The 18793-nt window shown below is 56.5% G+C and overlaps 1 protein-coding gene across 3 annotated transcripts in view; it reads left to right on the top strand.

Moving 5' to 3' along the window:
• The window catches only part of LOC117645033 (lachesin-like), an 88576-nt gene extending 70815 nt beyond the window's left edge, over positions 1 to 17761 (top strand). For 2 of the 3 annotated variants that reach the window (XM_034384918.1, XM_034384915.1), the window contains 5 exons: positions 1034 to 1172; positions 1824 to 1972; positions 16669 to 16764; positions 16851 to 16910; positions 17530 to 17761. In XM_034384918.1, coding sequence (XP_034240809.1) covers positions 1034 to 1172; positions 1824 to 1972; positions 16669 to 16764; positions 16851 to 16910; positions 17530 to 17711 — 626 coding nt within the window. In that variant the 3' untranslated portion in view covers positions 17712 to 17761. The remainder of the gene's footprint in view (positions 1 to 1033; positions 1173 to 1823; positions 1973 to 16668; positions 16765 to 16850; positions 16911 to 17529) is intronic. The other variant, XM_034384917.1, reaches the window with a different exon arrangement.
• The last annotated feature ends 1032 nt before the right edge of the window (positions 17762 to 18793 follow it).

Below are 18793 nucleotides of genomic sequence, written 5' to 3'. Positions count from 1 at the left end.
CGGAGAGCAATCCATTGGTGGGGTTACACGCTCAGTTCTAGTCCCATTTAGCGACTCTGGGGCTCAAAACGCGTCGAGAGTTTTGGCCGCCTGCACCGGTCTTCTGGCCCACTGTGTCTCGCCGAGGAGGAGGTGCACCAGTCCGGGGGTCTCTTTGCCGAAGGACGGATTACTCATCTCCCCTCCGCTCCGCCGCTCCGCCCCTGGCCTACTTTGAAATATAATTATACGGCGAGGCGATCAGCTCTCGGGCAGCACGGCCAGGGCGGGGACGGCCAGGGCAGACCGGGGCGGAGTGGAGTGGCGCTGGTGTCATGTCCGCCGGCAGCACCGGCCGAGGGCCCCGCCGCGGGCCTCGCCGCAGGCCGCCCGGTCTTCATCAAGGCCGTCTTGATCATCCAGGGGACTCTCTGTAATTACTGGCGGATGATAGGCTTTTCACACACATACACACACACACACACGCGCGCACGATCGTTTTCCTTGAGGGCAGTGGGATGCAGTCGGCGCCCAGGGCGGTTGCGAGACTGGGGGCTGCCCACAGGTCGATCTTGGCGTGGCGCTAGGCAGCGCCAGAAGACCGGCGCAGGCGGCCAAGCCTCCAGCCGAGTTTTGAGCTCCAGAGTCGCTAAACAGGACTCGAACCGAGCGTGTGACCCCACCAATGGATTGCTCGTTCGGAGAGCAATCCATAGGTGGGGTCACACGTTCGGTTCGAGTTTCATTTAGCGACTCTGGAGCTCACAACGCGTTTAGAATAATTTTGGTCGCCTCCACCGCTCCTCCGGCCCACTGTGCGCTGGACAAAGTAGTTGAGGAGAGCTCGAAAGCGCACTAACGGTATTGGTTACTGCTCTTTGACGACACTGCGAGTGCACGCAGTGCTTCGCAGCAGACCGATTCCGAGAGTCGTTTTTGTCGCCCTGTCTCTGTCGAACTCATGGAGCGTTAGGTGCAAGAGAGACAGCAACGACTCCCGGGGACAGTCCACTGACGCTTTGACTAATGGACTCTTCCTTCGCATGCTTTGCAGTCGCCCCCTCCATCCACGCCCCTAGCCAGCTGCTGGGCGCGCCCGGCGGCACCGACGTCACGCTGGAGTGCAAGGTGGAGGCCTACCCCAACACCATGAACTACTGGGAGAACAACCGGTCCACCATCCTGCTCAACGGGTGAGTCCGCCACGTCATCGTCATGTGTATGCACAAGATTTAGAAAAAATCTCGTTATTTGCACGGCGCGTGTCAATAATCACTTCGTAAAAATAAATGTCTCAGAAATACTTTTTGGGCGGGCATTCTTTTTAATAGGTTCTTTAGGGGAACGAATCTTTAGTATTTTTTTTTTTGAAAAAGATCTTTTAAGTTGCTTTTAAGCTCAAGTTTCTTTTGTTTTCTTTTTAAATTTTGAGTCAATTTAAAGAAAATTTAGTGTTTTCTTTTTTTAAAGTCAAAAACGTTATGTGGAATGTTAGAAAGAAAACTATCCTGAAAGTCGAGAAAACTCGACGCTGCTCTGTCTTAGCTCTGTACACTTCTAGAAGAAAAAAAACCCATAAATCTACAAAAATAACTGGCAAATTTTTATTAAGAATTTATGGTACTATCAAAGTACAACAATCGTTGTACGAAGTATAATGAAACCGGATGAGTGCAGTGTAGGCTTCGTTGTACTTTGTTCATTTCGCGTTTTACTTTCACCAAGTCCCGACGCACTTATTTTGCACAGTTTTCGTTGTACTTTTTTTTGTACTATTCCGACTTTTCGCAATTTTTATCGCACTGTGTAACAAAGTTCTGTTTTTTTTTGTTTTTTTTTGGCAGGCCGAAGCACTCGGTGAGCGAGCGGCGCGAAGGCTACCACGTGCACATGAACCTGACGGTGCGCAACCTGACGCTGCACGACTACGGCGTCTACAAGTGCATCTCCAAGAACAGCCTCGGAACGGCCGAGAGCAACGTGCGGATATACGGTGAGTATATAGTAGCCTCTTTGAAGGGCGGAGCCGCGGAGCCGCGGAGCCGCCTTTGCAGACGGGCATGGCATTACAGTGGAGTGGACCGGGCCGGCCTCGGCCGCCTGATCCCGAGAGTCGCTTTCGTCGCTCGCTGTCTCTCTCGCACTCCTCCTGGGGCGTCCCGTACGGGTGCGAGAGAGACAGAGCGACGAAAACACCTCCTGCGAAATGAATGACCTCTTTTATATTATCTTTATTTATGTCGTGTAATGTCACCTGCGCGTACAGTTTCTGACGGTTCTTTTTGCCGTCCCCCGCGCTCCCTTCTACTGTGCCTGGTGCTGACTGCTCGCTCCGTTCAAGCTGTGGCCCTGCACGGTGGCGGCAGTCAACCGAGCCACATCCCGCGTCGGCACTCATCCCCTGCCCCCTCCCCCTGCTCCGGACGCCGCCCCCTTTACGCCCCAACGCGCCGCGCGTTGGCTGCTTCCGAGTGTGGCCTTTCCCACTCATTTGGGGTCGCGCGCCGCGCGCAGTGGAGTGGAGGGGAGGGGGATTGGACCGCCGCGGTGGCGAACTAGTCGAAACGCGCGCACGCTCACACACGGCCGTCTCTCTCTCTCTCTCTCTCTCTCTCTCTCTCTCTCTCTCTCTCTCTCCCTCTCCCTCCTCCTCTCTCTCTCGCTCTCTCTCTCTCTCTCTCTCTCTGACACACACACACACGCACGCACGCGGTGGATGTCGGAGCGACTGGTGCCGTGAAATGGAGAAGGCCCTCCAACCCGTTCCCCATCTCCCCCAGGAAGATTCGGCTGCCGTTCCAAAGCGGACGGCCGTTTGGCGGCGCGGTTTGAGACACTTGAGTCGTCGTAAACGCGGAGCCGCCGCGCCGCCGTCGCCCTGCCTCTCTCGCGCCCGCACGCCGCACCACGGCGCGAGAGAGAGGGGTCGGCTTTGCAGTGTGGGTGCGGGAGAGGCAGCACGAGGTGGCAGGCCGCCCGTCGTCCCGCGCCTCCATTACCACGTCCTCCGTCACTTTCGCTCTATGCACGGTAAAAACGGTTCCTGGTATCCCCAGGAACCCCCTGGAAATCACCTATGTCTTCGCCATATGGCTCCTGGGAAAACCAGGTACCGTTTCTACCGTGTGCGTCACTGTGGATTTTCGGATTTTCCAGAGGGGTTTCCCTGCAGTTTTGTCGAAAAAAAAAAATCTCATTCAACGAACGTTAATGAAAGCAGATGATACTCGTTTGGTTTTCTTATACGGGGTAGTACGCGGGATCATTCCAAAGATAGTATTTAAAATTGTGTATGAAACAAAATACACAGACCCGAGTGAGCTGGCCGGTGTTGGTACTAGCCGTGCCGAGCTGTGGCTTGCACCGCACGCCGCCGAGCCCCAGCGAGCGCCCCAGGCCGGGCCGAATCGGGAGGCATTGTTGCGCGATACTCCGCGCCGTGGCAGGCGGGGAGGGATTGTCAATGTGAGGAGGAGGTGCCATTGTTGACGCCCGGTGCCGCTGGCGCTGTACCGCGGAGGGATTGTCGAATTCCGCGCAGGCTGCGCCTCATTGCCAGCCAGCCAGCCTGCCAGCCAGCCACACGCACCAGCCCGCCCCGGCCGCCAGCCCCTATTATATTGTTAGGATACGCGCTTGGTTTCTGGACTCGAGAGTAAAAGCACGCTGACACCTTCATTTGTGTATAGTAGTTTTAAGTATGTTTCAAGTGTGAAGGTATCATCTGCTAAAAAACAACAAAAATAAAGGGATATTGAAGTGCGAGGCAAGTTTCGGCCTCCTCGGCCTGCAGAAAGGGACGGCCCCCCGCGGTCCCTTGTGCGCGCATTAGAGGGCGCGCCATCTCGGACCATTGGCCGGCCGGGCGCGGCCAGGCCTCCTCGGCCCGCCGGCCTCGCCATCTCCGCCGAGGCACAACGGCCTCTGGAACTGTTGCTCCCATCGTAAACTCGTTCGGCCGTAACGCAACAGACTGTGTATCCCCCTCATCTCCGTCGCACTCTCGCAGTGTCGGCGCCGATCTCCAGATTCCGGCCGAGCGCTGGCTGCCGAGAGGTGTTCGTTAAATCGATGAATAAAACGTGTCCAATCCGGCGGTGCACAGTGGGCCAGGCCAGAAGACCGGTGGAGGCGGCCAAAAGTCAGGACGCGTTTTGAGCTACAGAGTCGCTGAACAGGACTCGAACTGAACGTGTGTCTGTGACCCTACCAATGGATTGCTCTTCGAACGAGGAATCGATTTGTGGGATCACACGTTTGGTTCGACTCCCATTTAGCGACCCTGGAGCTCAAAACGCGTCTGGAGTTTTAGCCGCCTGCGGCGTCTTCTGGCGCACTGAGCAGCCTGCTGCTCTTCAGGTCCACAACCGCAAACGCTCACTCTGTCCCTCTCCCACGTGGAACGTGCCGTGAAGGCGCGAGAGAGACAGAGTGAAGAACACCGGGCGTAATGTCTGTGCTATGACCGGCTGGACTGGACTCCATCTTTTCCTACCTGGCCCGCCCACTAAATCCTGCTGCCCTGGCGAGGCTGACGGGCCTGGCGGGGCTGGTGGGCCTGGCAGCCCACGGTGGGCTTGACGAGGCCAGATAAACACGGCCAGCTTACGGTGCGGCCGGCCAACTCGCTGTGTAGATCAACAACTTTAGCGCGTGCGTGGGGTGGCGCGGTGGGCCCACGGCCGGACCGGAGGCTGGGCCGAAGGCTCGCCCCGGCTGGACCAAAGACTGAACCAAAGGCTAGACCAAAGATTGGACCAAAGGCTGGACCAAAGATTAGACCAAAGGCTGGAGCAAAGGCTGGACCGAAGGCTGGACCAAACCCAGGTCTAAAAATCTTGTGTGGTTTACGGAATCCTGTATCATTTTGCAGGATCCCGTCTAGTTTTACGAGATCTCGTATGGTTTTGCGGGATCCCGTAAGAACACTCGAGATCCCGGGAGGGTCGCACAGGATCCCTTAAGACCTTACGGGATCCGGTAAGGGTCACACAAGATCCCGAGAGGGTCATACGGGATCCCTTTGGTAGCCGGGATCCCGAGAGGGTCGTACGGGATCCCGCACGCTGCCGAGATCCGGGACGAGCCACACGGGATCCCGTGATGGACTTGCGGGATCCCTTATCGACGGGTTCGAGGAATATAACGCTAACTCGGAGCGCATCCGGACACTGCGCTATCTCGGACTGCTGCACTACACTACGCTATCTCGACACCCAGCTCCACCTCGCGATTTTGAAGCCTCATGTTTAAGAGAATAACGCCTGTAAGGACGCAACGACGTGTTTTTATGGAAATATGGGTTGGCATCAGTGCTAGAAACAAGTTTGAACCTTTTACTCTCAATAGTTCCGTAAATATCGCATGTCAAAGTAGGCGCCCGAAATGGCGACTCGAGATAGTGCACTATAGTGCTACAGAGCGAGATAGCGCAGTGTCCAGATGCGCTCCGAGTTAGCGTTATATTCCTCGAACCCGTCGTTATGTTGCCGAGATCCCGGGAAGTACGCACGGGATTTCAAAATAAGGTATGCTGTAACTCGGAAAGTTTTTAACATTTTAAGCTCAAATTTTGTATGGGGTATATTCGCTAAAATTCACCAGTGCCATTTGAATTTTATTGAAATCTAACAACTTTTTTCTGCTATCTCGAGAACCGCTGGAGTTATCCAAATTTTGACTGCAGATTTGGATAGATCTCGGTTCCATCCTCCCAGATGATTCAATCTTTTGATTCTATCCGCAGAAGAACTTGTATTTTAACGTCTTTATCTGCACTTTACAGGATCCTTTTAGTGGGCAAAGGATTCCTTTCCGGCATACGAGATCCCGTCCTGGCGTACAGGATCCTGTCCCAGCATACGAGATTTTGAAAATTCGTTAAAGGAGCCCGTGTGTCCTCACGGGATCCCGTCCACCTCTCAGGATCCTGTATGGCTCGGGATCTCGTATAGCAGTACGGGAATCCCTTAACGAATTTTCAAATCCCGTATGATCTTACGAGATTTTTAGACCTGGGAAGGCTGGACAAAGGCTGGACCAAAGGCTCGCCCCGGTTGGACCGAAGACTGAACCAAAGGCTAGACCAAAGGCTGGACCAAAGACTGGAGCAAAGGCTGCACTAAAGGCTGGGCCAAAGGCTGGACCAAAGGCTGGACCAAAGGCTGCATTAAAGGCTGGACCAAAGGCTGCATTAAAGGCTGGGGAAAAGGCTGGACCGAAGGCTCAACCGGGGGTAGATGGCTGGACCACAGTCTATGTAGTTGGATCAGGGGCTGGACCAAAGACGAAGACAGGGACTGGACCAGAGGTTAGAACGAGACGCAGCATCCAAAATTGAGTGCAGGCGATACGAACCGAGATGCGAACGCTTCCTCTTTTACGGCACCCAGTTGTTTTGGGGATGAGAGCAGGTGAGGGTCGGCCGTGTGGCATGACGCTGCAGGTGTGTGTGTGTGTGTGTGTGTGTGTGTGTGTGTGTGTGTGTGTGTGTGTGTGTGTAGTGTGTGTAGTGTACCGTGCAGTGGGAAGGGGGGCGAAAGGGTCCGAATCGCCTGAAAGAACTGCTGCGGGTCTTTCTGCTCGCGGCGCTGGTGGACCTTCATCCGAAAGGAATAAAATTGCGGATGTTTCTTTTCTCTTTCCCCCTTCTCTCTCTCTCTCTCTCTCTCTCTCTCTCTCTCTCTTCTTTTTTGTGCCTACACTGCCGGCGCGCATAAGTCGGAAGCCCGGAAGCGATCGGGACGACAAATAGTGCGTCAGTTTGCTTCCCTCTCGGCGATCCTGCAGCCCGCTCGTCCAATCACGATCCCAAACTAAACCTGTGGAGCGATGCTGAACCGTGCTCTCTCTCTCTCTCTCTCTCTCTCTCTCTCTCTCTCTCTCTCTCTCTCTCTCTCTCTCTCTCTCCACACGCCCCTGCGAGACGCCGGGGCGCTTTCGTGAGTGCGAGAGAGAGCGACAACGCGTCGCTAGAGGTTCTCATCCCGGAGGGAGGGTGTTTGCTGCAGGCCGCTCGGGCCGCCGCCCCGTCGGACCGGGTGACACTGCATCCTTCCAGGATGTGCCGAGGCTTCGCTGACTGTCGCTGATTTTTGGTTCTGTTTACGGAAGAGACACTGGGCTGCAGGTGCCTGATTGCCTGCGACGAGCCGGCAACGTCAAGGCAACGCTAAGGCAGCGCCGGCGACGAAGAGGCGACTCCGGAACGGGTTTCGGCTCGCTACACTGCGAAGCCTATGTAAGCTTCTTTGCCAGCAAAGACGGGCTGCTGCCGCTCAGCGCGCCACCACGCTGCCAAAATTTTGGTTGTCATTTGAAGACTGTGTGAAGCCTGATTTGCGCTAGGGATACCACTAAACAGATATGTGCGCTTCAATCAGTGTAGGAGCTGAAAATGTTATCAATTTGTGATGAAATTGTCACCAATTTCTGGTGAAATTTCAATTATTTTGAGTGATGAAATTTTCGTTAATTTTTGACGAAATTTTCATTAATTTTATATGAAATTTTTATCAACTTCTGACGATACTTCACAAAGTTTTAGTGAAATTTTCATCAATTTTAATGAAGTTTTCATCATTTTATGATGAAACGGTCACCGATTGGGATGAAATGGTCAACCAATTCGAATGAAAATGTCATCAATTTGTGATGAGAGTGTCATCAATTTGTGATACATTGTCGTCATTTCAAGTGAGGCATATATCATTTACTACTTCGCCATAGAGTCACAACAAAGGTGTACAGAGCATTGCGTGGCGGCCCACGCAGATCTCGGTTCTCGCTTGCCTCGAATCGTCGAGCGTCCGGCATTAATGAGCAGACTAGAGCGAGTCAAAGCGGAGACGCGTGTGGTTGAGTCGCAGCGGCCTAGTTTGTCAAGGCCTTTCTTAAGGCGACTGGCAAAATAATGACAAGGAAGGGTCGTAGTTCCGCTTTGGGAATTGTCTCCAGGTGGAAGCATTATAAATACTGTAGACACAGGTTGAGGTTGTTGAGTCTGAAGCCTTTCAGAAGACCCATCGTCACCGTGTGCAGCGGTCTGCGTGCATCCACACTGGGTTGTCCAGTCCGTGGGGCCTTTATGGAGCCTCAAGGGCTGCTGGCACGCCCGGGCTGGAGGCTCCAGACCGGTGCCTACACTGCCTACAGGACCGCAGCGGCGCAGCCCAGGGCGGGACGTTTGTTTGCCTTGGGTTGGCCACCCTGTCACGCGCAGGTGGCTGCTACTCATCTCTCTCTCTCTCTCTCTCTCTCTCTCTCTCTTCTCTCTCTCTCTCTCCTCCTCTCTCTTCTCTCTCTCTCTCTCTCTCTCTCTCTCCTCTCTCTCTCTCTCTCTCTCTCTCTCTCTCTCTCTCTCTCTCTCTCTCTCTCTCTCTCTCTCTCTCTCTCTCTCTCTCTTCTCTCTCTCTCTCTCTCTCGTGTCCCTTTCTTCGCGTCCACACACACTCGCCTTGCTAAGAATTCCATTTCAACCGCTAAAAATATGGGCCCCGCCTCCCGGCCGCACGCAGCGACGCAGCGAGCCGCGGCCACTCCTGGAGACACGGGCTTTGCAGCATTTGTGTCCCTTCCGCAGAAATTAATGGCCCAGCCAGTGTGTGTTTTCCGTGTCCAGGAGGCCGTGCGTGTGAAGGTGCTTCAGTGTGTGTGTGCGTGCGTGAATTCTCAGCGTGTACGCATCCCTCGGTGCGTTTGTGTGTGTGTGTATGTGTGTGTGTGTGTGTAGGTGTGTTTGTCTGTATGTGTGTGTGTGCTTGTGAGGGTGGTGTGTAGCAGGTATCCCTCTCTTAACACTGTTAATTTTCCCGCTGGCTGGCTGCGTGCGGGTTAGTTGATTCAAAAAGCGGAGTTTCCGTCGAAATAACGGTGTAAAAAAAAAGGAGAAAAATCGGCACCGCCTCGCGTGTTGCAGTGGTGAAAGCGTGTTCCACATTTACACCTGTCCATTCGCACGGCGCGCTGCCGTGGCCGTGCGACGACGGTCGTAACCGCCCTTTGGTTGTTGTTGTTGTTGTTGTTGTTGTTGTTGTTGTTGTTGGCGTGCTGAGTTGGTTCGACTTTTTCCCGCTGACCGGGGGGCGCGGTGCGAAGCTGCGAAGTCGAAAGTCGCGCCCGCAGTGGTAATAGTAGTGTGCTGACTGACTCTGCCGGAAACGACCCGCCACCCCGACAACGTTGTATACACCTCGCCGTCTTGCCGCGTCGCCGCTTTTCAAGACGGGACGTGCAGCCTCACTGCAAATGTCTCATGGTGAAAGGCTGCACCAACATATTATGGTGGAGATTTTCTCCATAATACAAACGAAATTCGTCAAAATATCTATAAGTTACAGTGAATTCTGAATGGCATGTTACGGAGGCAGCTGCACCATAATATGGAACATTTTCACCATAATATGAAGAATCTTCACTGTACAACATTTAGAGTGAACCTGCGTGGTGGGGTCCATTGGTGGGGTCACACGTTCGGTTCGTGACCCGTTTAGCTACTCAAGAGTTCAAAACGCGTCGGGGATTCTGATCGCCTCCACCGATCTTCTGGCCCACTGTGCGATGGCTGGAATTATCCGTGTTCTACTTATCGTCGCGTTGGCTGGCGTCGTTTGGCGGGAACAGATTTGCGGCGCCAAAGCGTCTGAATCTGAAAGGGCAGCCAGCGTAGAATTGCCTTTCCGTTCCGAGTGCACTGCCCGTGTGTGTGTGTGCGTGTGTGTGTGCGTGCGTGTGTGTGTGTGTGTGTGTGTGTGTGGTGTGTGTGTGTGGTCACGGCTGATACAGACTCTGACTGACACTGTCTGTTTTCCGCTTCGATGGGCCACACCGGTCGGTGGGCCCGGCCGGCCTAAGGGTAGCAATGGGTGTGTGTGTGCAGCCCGGGGCTTACACTCGCAAAAGGGCTTTGGGTATTGTCTAGCTTCGCTTACTCAGCGGCAAATGATGGAGGTGTGTGTGTGTGTGGTGTGTGTGTGTGTGGTGTGTGTGTGTGTGTGTCACGGCAGAAAGAGGCGTCTTTTGTGTCACGGGGAACCAATTGGGAAAGAAGAGGGGGTTGGAATTAGGAGCCTGTGAGGATGGGAGAGAGAGAGAGAGAGAGAGAGAGAGAGAGAGAGAGAGAGAGAGAGAGGATAAAGCTTTGAAAAAGACCCGGCGGCCGCCACATCCCCGGCGGTGCATCAGGTTAAGGCGGACGCGCAGTGTGGGCACGGCGTCCTCGTCGACGTCCTGGCTCGGCCGGTCCGGCTCCCCCAGGCCAGACCCCGGGCCGCCCCTGCGCCCCTGCCACTCCACTAATAAAACGGTTTCTCCTCCTGCCCCGCACAGTGGGCCAGAAGACCGGTGGAGCCGGTCACAATTCTAGACGCGTTTTGAGCTCCAGAGTCGCTAAATGGGTCTCGAACCGAACGTGTGAGCCCACCAATGGATTACTCTCCGGACGAGGAATCCATTGGTGGGGTCACACGTTCGGTTCGAGTCCCGTTTAGCGACTCTAGAGCTCCAAACGCGTCTCGAATTTTTGCCGCCTCCGCCACCGGTCTTCTGGCCCACTGTGCCCCGATGCCGGAGCGGTGCGGAGCGGTGTCCCCGGCGCCACCACACCGCAAGGCCGCAAGGTCCGAGCGCTGATGGTGCAGGCGGCATCCTAACTTCGGCAATCGATTTCCCCTTGCGGACCCAGCGGACCCCTACGGTCTAGCCCTTAATGGTAATGGTAATGGTGGGTAGGCAAGTCCCTGCACGCGAGGCAAGCTTGTTGCCTACCCGCTCCATCGCAGGCGTCGTCCAGGCGACCGCTCAATCTGACACATTTTTAGAACTTCTGCGTGCAAATTTGTAGAAAATTTTGTACAAAATCGCACTGATTCGTGTGAAATTTGCGTACCAATTTGTACGAAAATGACGTTTGCGCATGATAATACAACTGTGCAATTATGTGTGCACCGAAGTTTCAAAGCAGCCTACAAAATTGTACTGATACCTTTTGTGGTGGGCACTGATACCTTTTGTGGTGGGTTCTGATACCTTTTGAGGTGGGTACTGATACCTTTTGTGGTGGGTACTGATACCTTTTGTGGTGGGTACTAACAAATTAATTGATAAAACGTAAAACGTTTCTTGTGTTAAATTATCAGAAATAAATAAGTGGTCTGTTGCTAGCTGCCTCTTCACCTGTATGCAAATGCACGGACCGCACTGTTGCTCCTACGTGCGAAAACAAGCGTGCCCGTCTCTTGATTTCGCCGCTCGAGTGTGTTCTTTTCGCAGTCACTGTTGGGTCCATTGTTTTTTTTTATTCCTCCCTTTTTTTTCTCGCCTCGCCTTTTGTTCCTCACAAATCCTCGCCCCCAAACCATCCATCTCACAGCCGGCACCTTTTTTTCCCCCTCCCTTTTTTTCACGCTTTATTCGGTTGCCAATTTCCATCGGTGGGAAACACAATACCTCGGCGCAACTTTCGGCCGCCGCCACCGGACCGTGCCGCACCGCCCGAACCGCCTCGATCGGCGTGATTGGCCGAGATGGACTAAACGGAACCAATCATCGGATAATCATTGTGTGTCCGGCGTTCGTCGGAAACATTCCCGCCAAAATTCTCGCCCAACCCATTCATTAGACTTAATCGGAGACGACGGCGCGCGGTTCACGCGTCACTGCTTATTATTCACTCGCATGGAAATCGCCAATAATTGGTGCAAAAAAAAAATTTCACAGTGTACGTTTGAGTAAGCGTGTATGTGGGGAGAGCACACTGTATCGGGTTCATGCAGTCGGGGGAAGAAAGCACACGTTCCTGTGTGATTGATCACTGAATAGCCGCCGGTGTGTGTGTGAGTGTGTGTGTGTGTGTGTGTGTGTGTGTTGTGTGTGTGTTAGTGTGTGCGTGCGTGTGTGTGCGCGCGCGCTTGGGGGGAAATGCCCGTGTCTCGAACGCAGCCGCTGCGTGATCGTGTAGAGCCCGACCGGATTGTGATGCAACTCTTGTTCTGCGGCGTAGCAGGCCTCAGCCAGCCGGAGCCGCCCTGCCCTGCTGAAAGTCACGCTACACCATTATTTTGTTGTTGTTGTTGTTTCCGCTTTTCATGAATTAGTCGTAGGCGTGGTAAAACCTCGGCCCGAAACTAAGACGGTCTTTTTGCAATCACGCGCACTGCGTATTCCACGCGCGTGTCGGCCTCGGCAAGTCGGCTCCATTTTCTTTACAATTTCCTTTCATCTGCTGCCGGGGGAGGGGGCAGCACAAACAAGGCTGTGATTACGTGGCTTACCAAATTTCATAGTCTCTCTAGTGCAGAAAAGAGGGGAGCTCTCCTCGGCGGCGGTGGAGGCGGCGGCCCAGAGCGTCGCCTTCTTCGCGTCGGCGGCGTGCTCGCGGACAGCGCAGCAGGCCGAGTTCGAGAGTCGTTTTCGTCCCCCTGTCTCTCTCGCACTCATGGGGCGTCCCGTATAGATAGGTGAGAGAGAGAGAGAGAGAGAGAGAGAGAGAGAGAGAGAGAGAGAGAGAGAGAGAGAGAGAGAGAGAGAGTCCGTGTGCTGCCACAGCCGCCTTTGTAGTCTGGAGTCCTGCTTCTCGCGGACCTTGTGCTGCCCGCGGTGCGCTATCCGTTCCCCCACGCCGCGCCACCGCCTCGGACGTCGCCGTCGTCGTCGCCGAGTACGAGGAGAAAGAGGTGGAGGATGCCCCCGAGCCGCAGACCGATCCCGAGAGTCGTTTTCGCCGCTCTGTCTCTCTCGCAGCTACACGGGTCGCCCCATGAGTGCGAGAGAGACAGAGCGACGAAAACGACTCTCGGAATCGGTCTGCCGGCCGCGGAGAGGGAAGAACGCTGACGCGACGCGATCGAGACCTTATAGCTTGATGGATGGCCGAGGCGCCACGTCCACGCGGGGCTCGCGGTACAGGATGCCGATAGTATGCAATGCACACACACACACACACACACACACACACACATACATACACGGGAAGGAATATGGGCAGAGACTGCCCGGCGGGGTGGGTGGCGGTGGCGGCGGCGGCCGGGTTGACTGCTATATGCGATGCGCAATTTTTCATAAAGTGTGTGTCCTCGGTCCTCCCGGCGGTGGCCGGCGGTGCCGGTGGCCGCGAGCGGCATAGGGCCCGCATCCAGAGCTGGAGCGATGCCCACACTGTAAAGGGAAAAGAAAGAAACCGCTCTGTTTGGAAAGGAGTCAGGGTTCGACGGAATAGGTTGAAAACGGGGGAAAGTTTCGCGCTGTGACTGTAGACTCTTTTGCCCTCGGGAATTATCGCCATGTGTGTCCACAACAAAATCCTACACTGCAATTAGGTTCAGCATCCAGCCCCTGGTTCAACCTCTACCGTGGTTCTTAGTGCACCGGTCTCTACGGCAAGCCAGCACGCGGTCCGACAAAACGCACACCGCACCAGTCCTTTTTCTCGTCATAATCCAGTGGAGAGAACGTCAGAAAGTGCGCGACCAAGTCAGTGCCACGGTGGTGCCACCCCGTGGTGGGTTGCATTCCGGGGCCGGCATCGCCCCGACCGGTATGTCTCTGGCCGGCATATCGAGCTCGCATGGCCGTGGCCCGATGGCCGGATGGCGACCCGCGCAACCCGGAGTGTGTTGGGCATACAGGACATGAGCCCCGTCCCGTTTGAGCCCCGTTGTTCTGAGCCCGGGCTTGAGCCCCAGCCTGAGCCCGGGTTGAGCCCCAACTTGAGCCCCGACCCAAGCCCCAATATCCAGAGCCCGGATTGAGCCCCGACCTGAGCCCCGTTTGAGCCCCATTTGAGCCCGGTTTGAGCCCCGTTAGAGCCCCGAGGCCGAAAATAAGGCAGGGTCGACATGAGCCCCGTCCCGATCGAGCCCCGATGACTTGAGCCCCGGCAGAGCCCCGGCCGAGCCCGACTCGAGCCCCGACTTGAGCCCCGACTGAGCCCCGATGGCCAGAGCCCCAACCTGAGCCCGTTTTGAGCCCCGACCTGAGCCCCGTTTGAGCCCCATTTGAGCCCCGCGCCAAAAAGTTGCAATATCTTCACTAAAAAAGTTCAAAAATGGAAGTTTTTTGGCGTGGGGCTCAAGTGGGGCTCAAACGGGGCTCAGGTCGGGGCTCAATCCGGGCTCTGGATATTGGGGCTTTGGTCGGGGCTCAAGTCGGGGCTCAAATGGGGCTCAAGTTGGGGCTCAGGTCGGGGCTCAGACCATCGGGGCTCAAACGGGACGGGGCTCATGTCCTGTATGCCGTGTGTTGCGTCTCTCTCGCACTCATGGCATGCGCCGTGTGGGTGCGAGAGAGACAGAGCGAGGGCAGCCTGGCGCCTGCCAACGGCAGGGTCGGCCGACCCGCGGTGCAGCGCTGGAAACGGGTTGCCTACCCGCCAGGCGATCTCCACCAGTTGGTTGGTTCAGAGAGTCGATTTCGTCGCTCTGTCTCTCTCGCACCTCTACCGGACGCCCCATGAGTGCGAGAGAGACAGAGCGACGAAAACGACTCTCGGAATGAGTCTACAGTGGTGTGGCCGTGCCACTGGCCGTGCGCGGCCAGCGTAAGTCTGACGTGTGGCCCCCATGGCCTCCATCGCCTCCACGCGGCACGGCCCGGGTCCCCGCGGCCCGCACGGCCCCGCACGGCCCCGCTGCATGCTGTTAGCCGCCCTAACTTGATGTATAATGCATCGCCTGGTAAATATAATCAACATCGCTGTGCTGCCCCAAGCAGGGCGAGGCTGGGCCGCTGGGCCCCGCGCGCGGTCCCCGGCGACCCTTCGGGGCGCACCCCGCCACGCCCCGCCCCACCACGCCCCGCCCCGCCCCGCCCCGCCGGCCAGGCACTCTTACAGCCGCGGCCCCGCCCACGCGACTACAAGCAGGCCACTTCTTTACCACGAGACAGCCGCGGCCGCGAGGCGCTCTCTCTCTCTCTCTCTCTCTCTCTCTCTCTCTCTCTCTCTCTCTCTCTCTCTCTCTCTCTCTCTCTCTCTCTCTCTCTCTCTCTCTCTCTCTCTTCTCTCTCTCTCTCTCTCTCTCTCTCTCTCCCTCTCTCTCTCTCTCTCTCTCTCTCTCCAACGCTAATGGCTCCGTAAAGCAGTCACCTCCAAGCCCGGCGCGACGTGGAAACGGTGGATGTTAGGTGCGTCCGACTGTAGCGAGCGGTCAGGCGCGCGGGCGGCACGCGACAAAGCTTGCAGCAAGTATTTGCAGTTGGTATGGTCGGACGCACCTAACCTTTTCATGGAATCGGACTGAAGTGCATGGTGCGCGGTTTGCGGCCGGCCTGATCGACCCTCCCATTGGAATCCTCGCTAATTGTGACTGCGGGCGCTGCGCGGTCTTCAGCCTCATTCCGAGAGTCGTTTCCGTCGCTCTGTCTCTCTCGCACCTACGCGGGACGCCCTGTGAGTGCGAGAGAGACGGAGCGACGAAAACGACTCTCAGTCTGCTGTCGGTCCCCGCCCACCCGGCCGGCCCGGCCGCACGCTCCGGGGCAGCCAGGCCCATTCCGAGAACAGCGCTCCGTCGCTCTGTCTCTCTCGCCCTCACGGGCCGTGCCGCAAGGGGTGCGAGAGAGACAGAGCGACGACAGCCGGCTGCGAGGCTCGAAGAATAAACCAAGGAGTGCGGAATCCGGCGAGACAGGGAGCCGAGCCGCCCCCATTCAGCAGGCGGTTGCGCGCTGTTGTTGTTGTTTGAGGCTCTCCGTGGAACGAGTTGACATGCTTCTCATTCTGCGTTGCTTGCCTGCCAAAGTGAATCAGTCCCTTCGCCTCGCTCCCGTTCCCGCTCGCCTGCAGTGCTCCCGGGGCGGTACCGAAGGCCGCGCGGCGCTTGCGGGCGCTGCGGACTGACTCCGAGAGTCGTCGCTCTGTCTCTCTCGCACCTATGCGGGATGCCCTGTGAGTGCGAGGGAGACAGAGCGACGAAAGCGACTCTCGGAATCAGTCTGCCGGCGGACTACCTCTCGGAGTGTGTAGAGGCAGAGATGACAAGTATGGCATTACAGCCCCGCCGGGCCACGACTATTAGCTCATTAAATTATCCCTGGGGACCCTGCTGTGGTTCCCCGTGGCTACGGCGCCCGTGGGTTGGCCACCCTAGAGTCCTGGAACCAGGACGCGAGGCCACCCTACCCTTCCCTGCACTGGAGGCGCCCGTGTGGCCAGCCAGAGCCTGGACCAGACGCGAGGCACCCTACCCTTCCCTGCCTGGAGGCGCCCGTGTTGCCACCTAGAGTCCTGGAACCAGGACGCGAGGCCACCCTACCCTTCCCTGCACTGGAGGCGCCCGTGGGTTGGCCACCCTAGAGTCCTGGAACCAGGACGCGAGGCCACCCTACCCTTCCCTGCACTGGAGGCGGGCGTCGCCGGGGCCGCTCGGGCGCGCATTCCTGCTAGTGCCATGCCACGCCATGCAATGCTATGCCGTGTCGTGCCGTGCCATGCCCAGCGCAGCGAAGCGTCGAGCTCCATTTCATCCATTTTCCATCACCTTTTCCAAGCGACTGCACTCCACTGCCCCCGTCGCTGTCTGCGCGGCCCGGGCAAGGGCAGGCCCGGTCGCCTCCAGCCCTCCTTTTTGCGTTAATTCTCTCTCTCTCTCTCTCTCTCTCTCTCTCTCTCTCTCTCTCTCTCTCTCTCTCCTTTTTTTCTGTCTGCAGGACAATTATAATAATTCTGGCCTTTGTTTGCGTTTTTTCTTGTTGCAGAGCTGAAAGTGTCGACGCTGCCTCCTACCACGACCACGACCACGACGACCACCACCACGACGACGACTACCACCACCCCGCGGCCCACGACCACGAGTAAGTGCTCCCTCTTGAGTTTCTCGCCGTTTCCCGCCTCGCAGTGCGCGTCCGGAGGTATTGACGTTGAATTGTGTGTCGCACAGCGACGCTGCGGCCGCGGACGACTCCGGGCAGCAACAACTGGCCGCCTCTCCGGTCGACGCGTGAGTATCGCAGTGTACATTTCCGGCACAGTTGTACAGTTAGTCCACGCGAGCGCCGTTTTCCCGGGCCTCTTTTTTTTTCAATTCCCAATGTCAGTATTTGCGACCTAATGAAATTTTATTTTTTCATCGCCAACTTCCCGGTTGCTTGCTTTCTCGCGGCGTTATTTGCGATCCAATCGGCTTTTTGTTTCTTGCCGAGTGTTTCGCGCGGCTTTTATTGCGGTCGTCTTGCTCTGCTTGGAAAACTGCCGGCGAAACCTGGAAAACCATCGCAGACCTCCAGCCTAGGGGCCAGAGTTTGGACTGTGTATCCCGATGTATCCGGTCTTTAAAATAAATTGCAAAACCTCGAAAATGCGTTCCGTAGGTTATTGAGAAATTTCCGGCTGCTTCTTGTTTTTAAAAGAATATTCTTTTCTACTGCTCCTGTCGGGATACTTTTTCGAAAACAGAAGTTTTCTAATTTTCCGAACTCCAGAGGCAATTTTTTTCCTTACAAATTCTTTGGGAATTTCAACTTTATTTGTTTTGTTTTTTCTGTATTCAACACGATTTTTTTTTCTCAAATGTTTCTTTGGCCTGTTAGCGCTTTCAAACGCCCCTTTCTGTGTTGCAGCGCCGCTGGAGAACAACATGATGCGTTCGTCGGAGAAGGACCTGGACAACGCCATCCGGTCCGGGGCGAGCCAGCGGTCGGGAGCGCGGTCCGCGGCGGCGGGCTCGGACCAGCGCCGCAGCACCCTGCTCGAGGTGGTGTTCGACTTCCTGCTGGTGCTGCTGCTGTTCCTCGTCCGGTGACGAGGCGGTTAACTCTCCTCGACCAGTGCCTCAACGGTGTTCTCGACGGCGGCCTCGACGGCGGCCTCGACGGCGGCCTCGACGGCGGCCTCGACGGCGGCCTCGACGGCGGCCTCGACGGCGGCCTGACGGCCCTCGACGGCGGCCTCGACGGCGGCCTCGACGGCGGCCTCGACGGCGGCCTCGACGGCGGCCTCGACGGCGGCCTCGACGGCGGCCTCGACGGCGGCCTCGACGGCGGCCTCGACGGCGGCCTCGACGGCGGCCTCGACGGCGGCCTCGACGGCGGCCTCGACGGCGTCCTGGGCTGCGGACTTTACTGGACGTATATCAAGTGCGGGAAACGCTCGGCGCGCGCTATCTCTGCCGAGCGGAGAGCGTGCGCGTGTGTGAGGTGTGTGTGAGAGAGACAGCCAAAAGCAGTGGCCGTCGAACAGAGTCGTGTGAGTGAGATGGATACTTCCGCCGGGCGATGTGATATTTATTGGAATATTTTGTGACTGATGGCCCAGACTGAACAGCAGGGCCCGGCGCGGCGACGCTGCAGGGGACGCCTCCTTCGACTTGTGTACAGTGCACACTCCAGCTCACATTCCGTCAATCCAAAGTTGGACAGATTTTCGTTTCTGGAGTGCACGAGGCATTCCCCTGCTCAATCATTTAAACCTTTTTGTTTCCTGATTCCCGCCTCAAGAAGTGCGTCCCCTGGGCGAGCTTGGGCGGGGGAAGGCCTCTTACCGCCATCAGCGTTTATCAGAGAATCGCCATTTCCAACTGTCGCCGCGGAGGGCGCTGTCGTCGCTCGTCACTGCATTGATCCAGCGGACAGTCAGCGGGCTATCCTTCCTGTCAAATTGTGATGAAAAGGAGTGAGACTCCTTGCTCTTGTTTTTGACCGCCATATTTCTTTTGTTGTTGTTTTCCGCTTTCGCGCGCCGCGTTTGTCGTGTAGAACAAACTGCTGCACTTAAGCTGAGTGCGCCGCCACGCCCCGCCACCTTATAGGCCAGTCGAGAGAGGGAGAGGGATGGACGAATGTTGTGGAGAGTTCCGTGCAGGTGCAAGGGGTGGCCACGCCGACA

The sequence above is a fragment of the Thrips palmi genome, unplaced genomic scaffold, assembly GCF_012932325.1.
Source record: "Thrips palmi isolate BJ-2018 unplaced genomic scaffold, TpBJ-2018v1 HiC_scaffold_18, whole genome shotgun sequence".
Classification (NCBI taxonomy): Eukaryota; Metazoa; Arthropoda; class Insecta; order Thysanoptera; family Thripidae; genus Thrips; species Thrips palmi.
The sequence above is the reverse complement of the archived record's forward strand: the minus strand, read 5'-3'. Positions and strand labels throughout refer to the sequence as shown.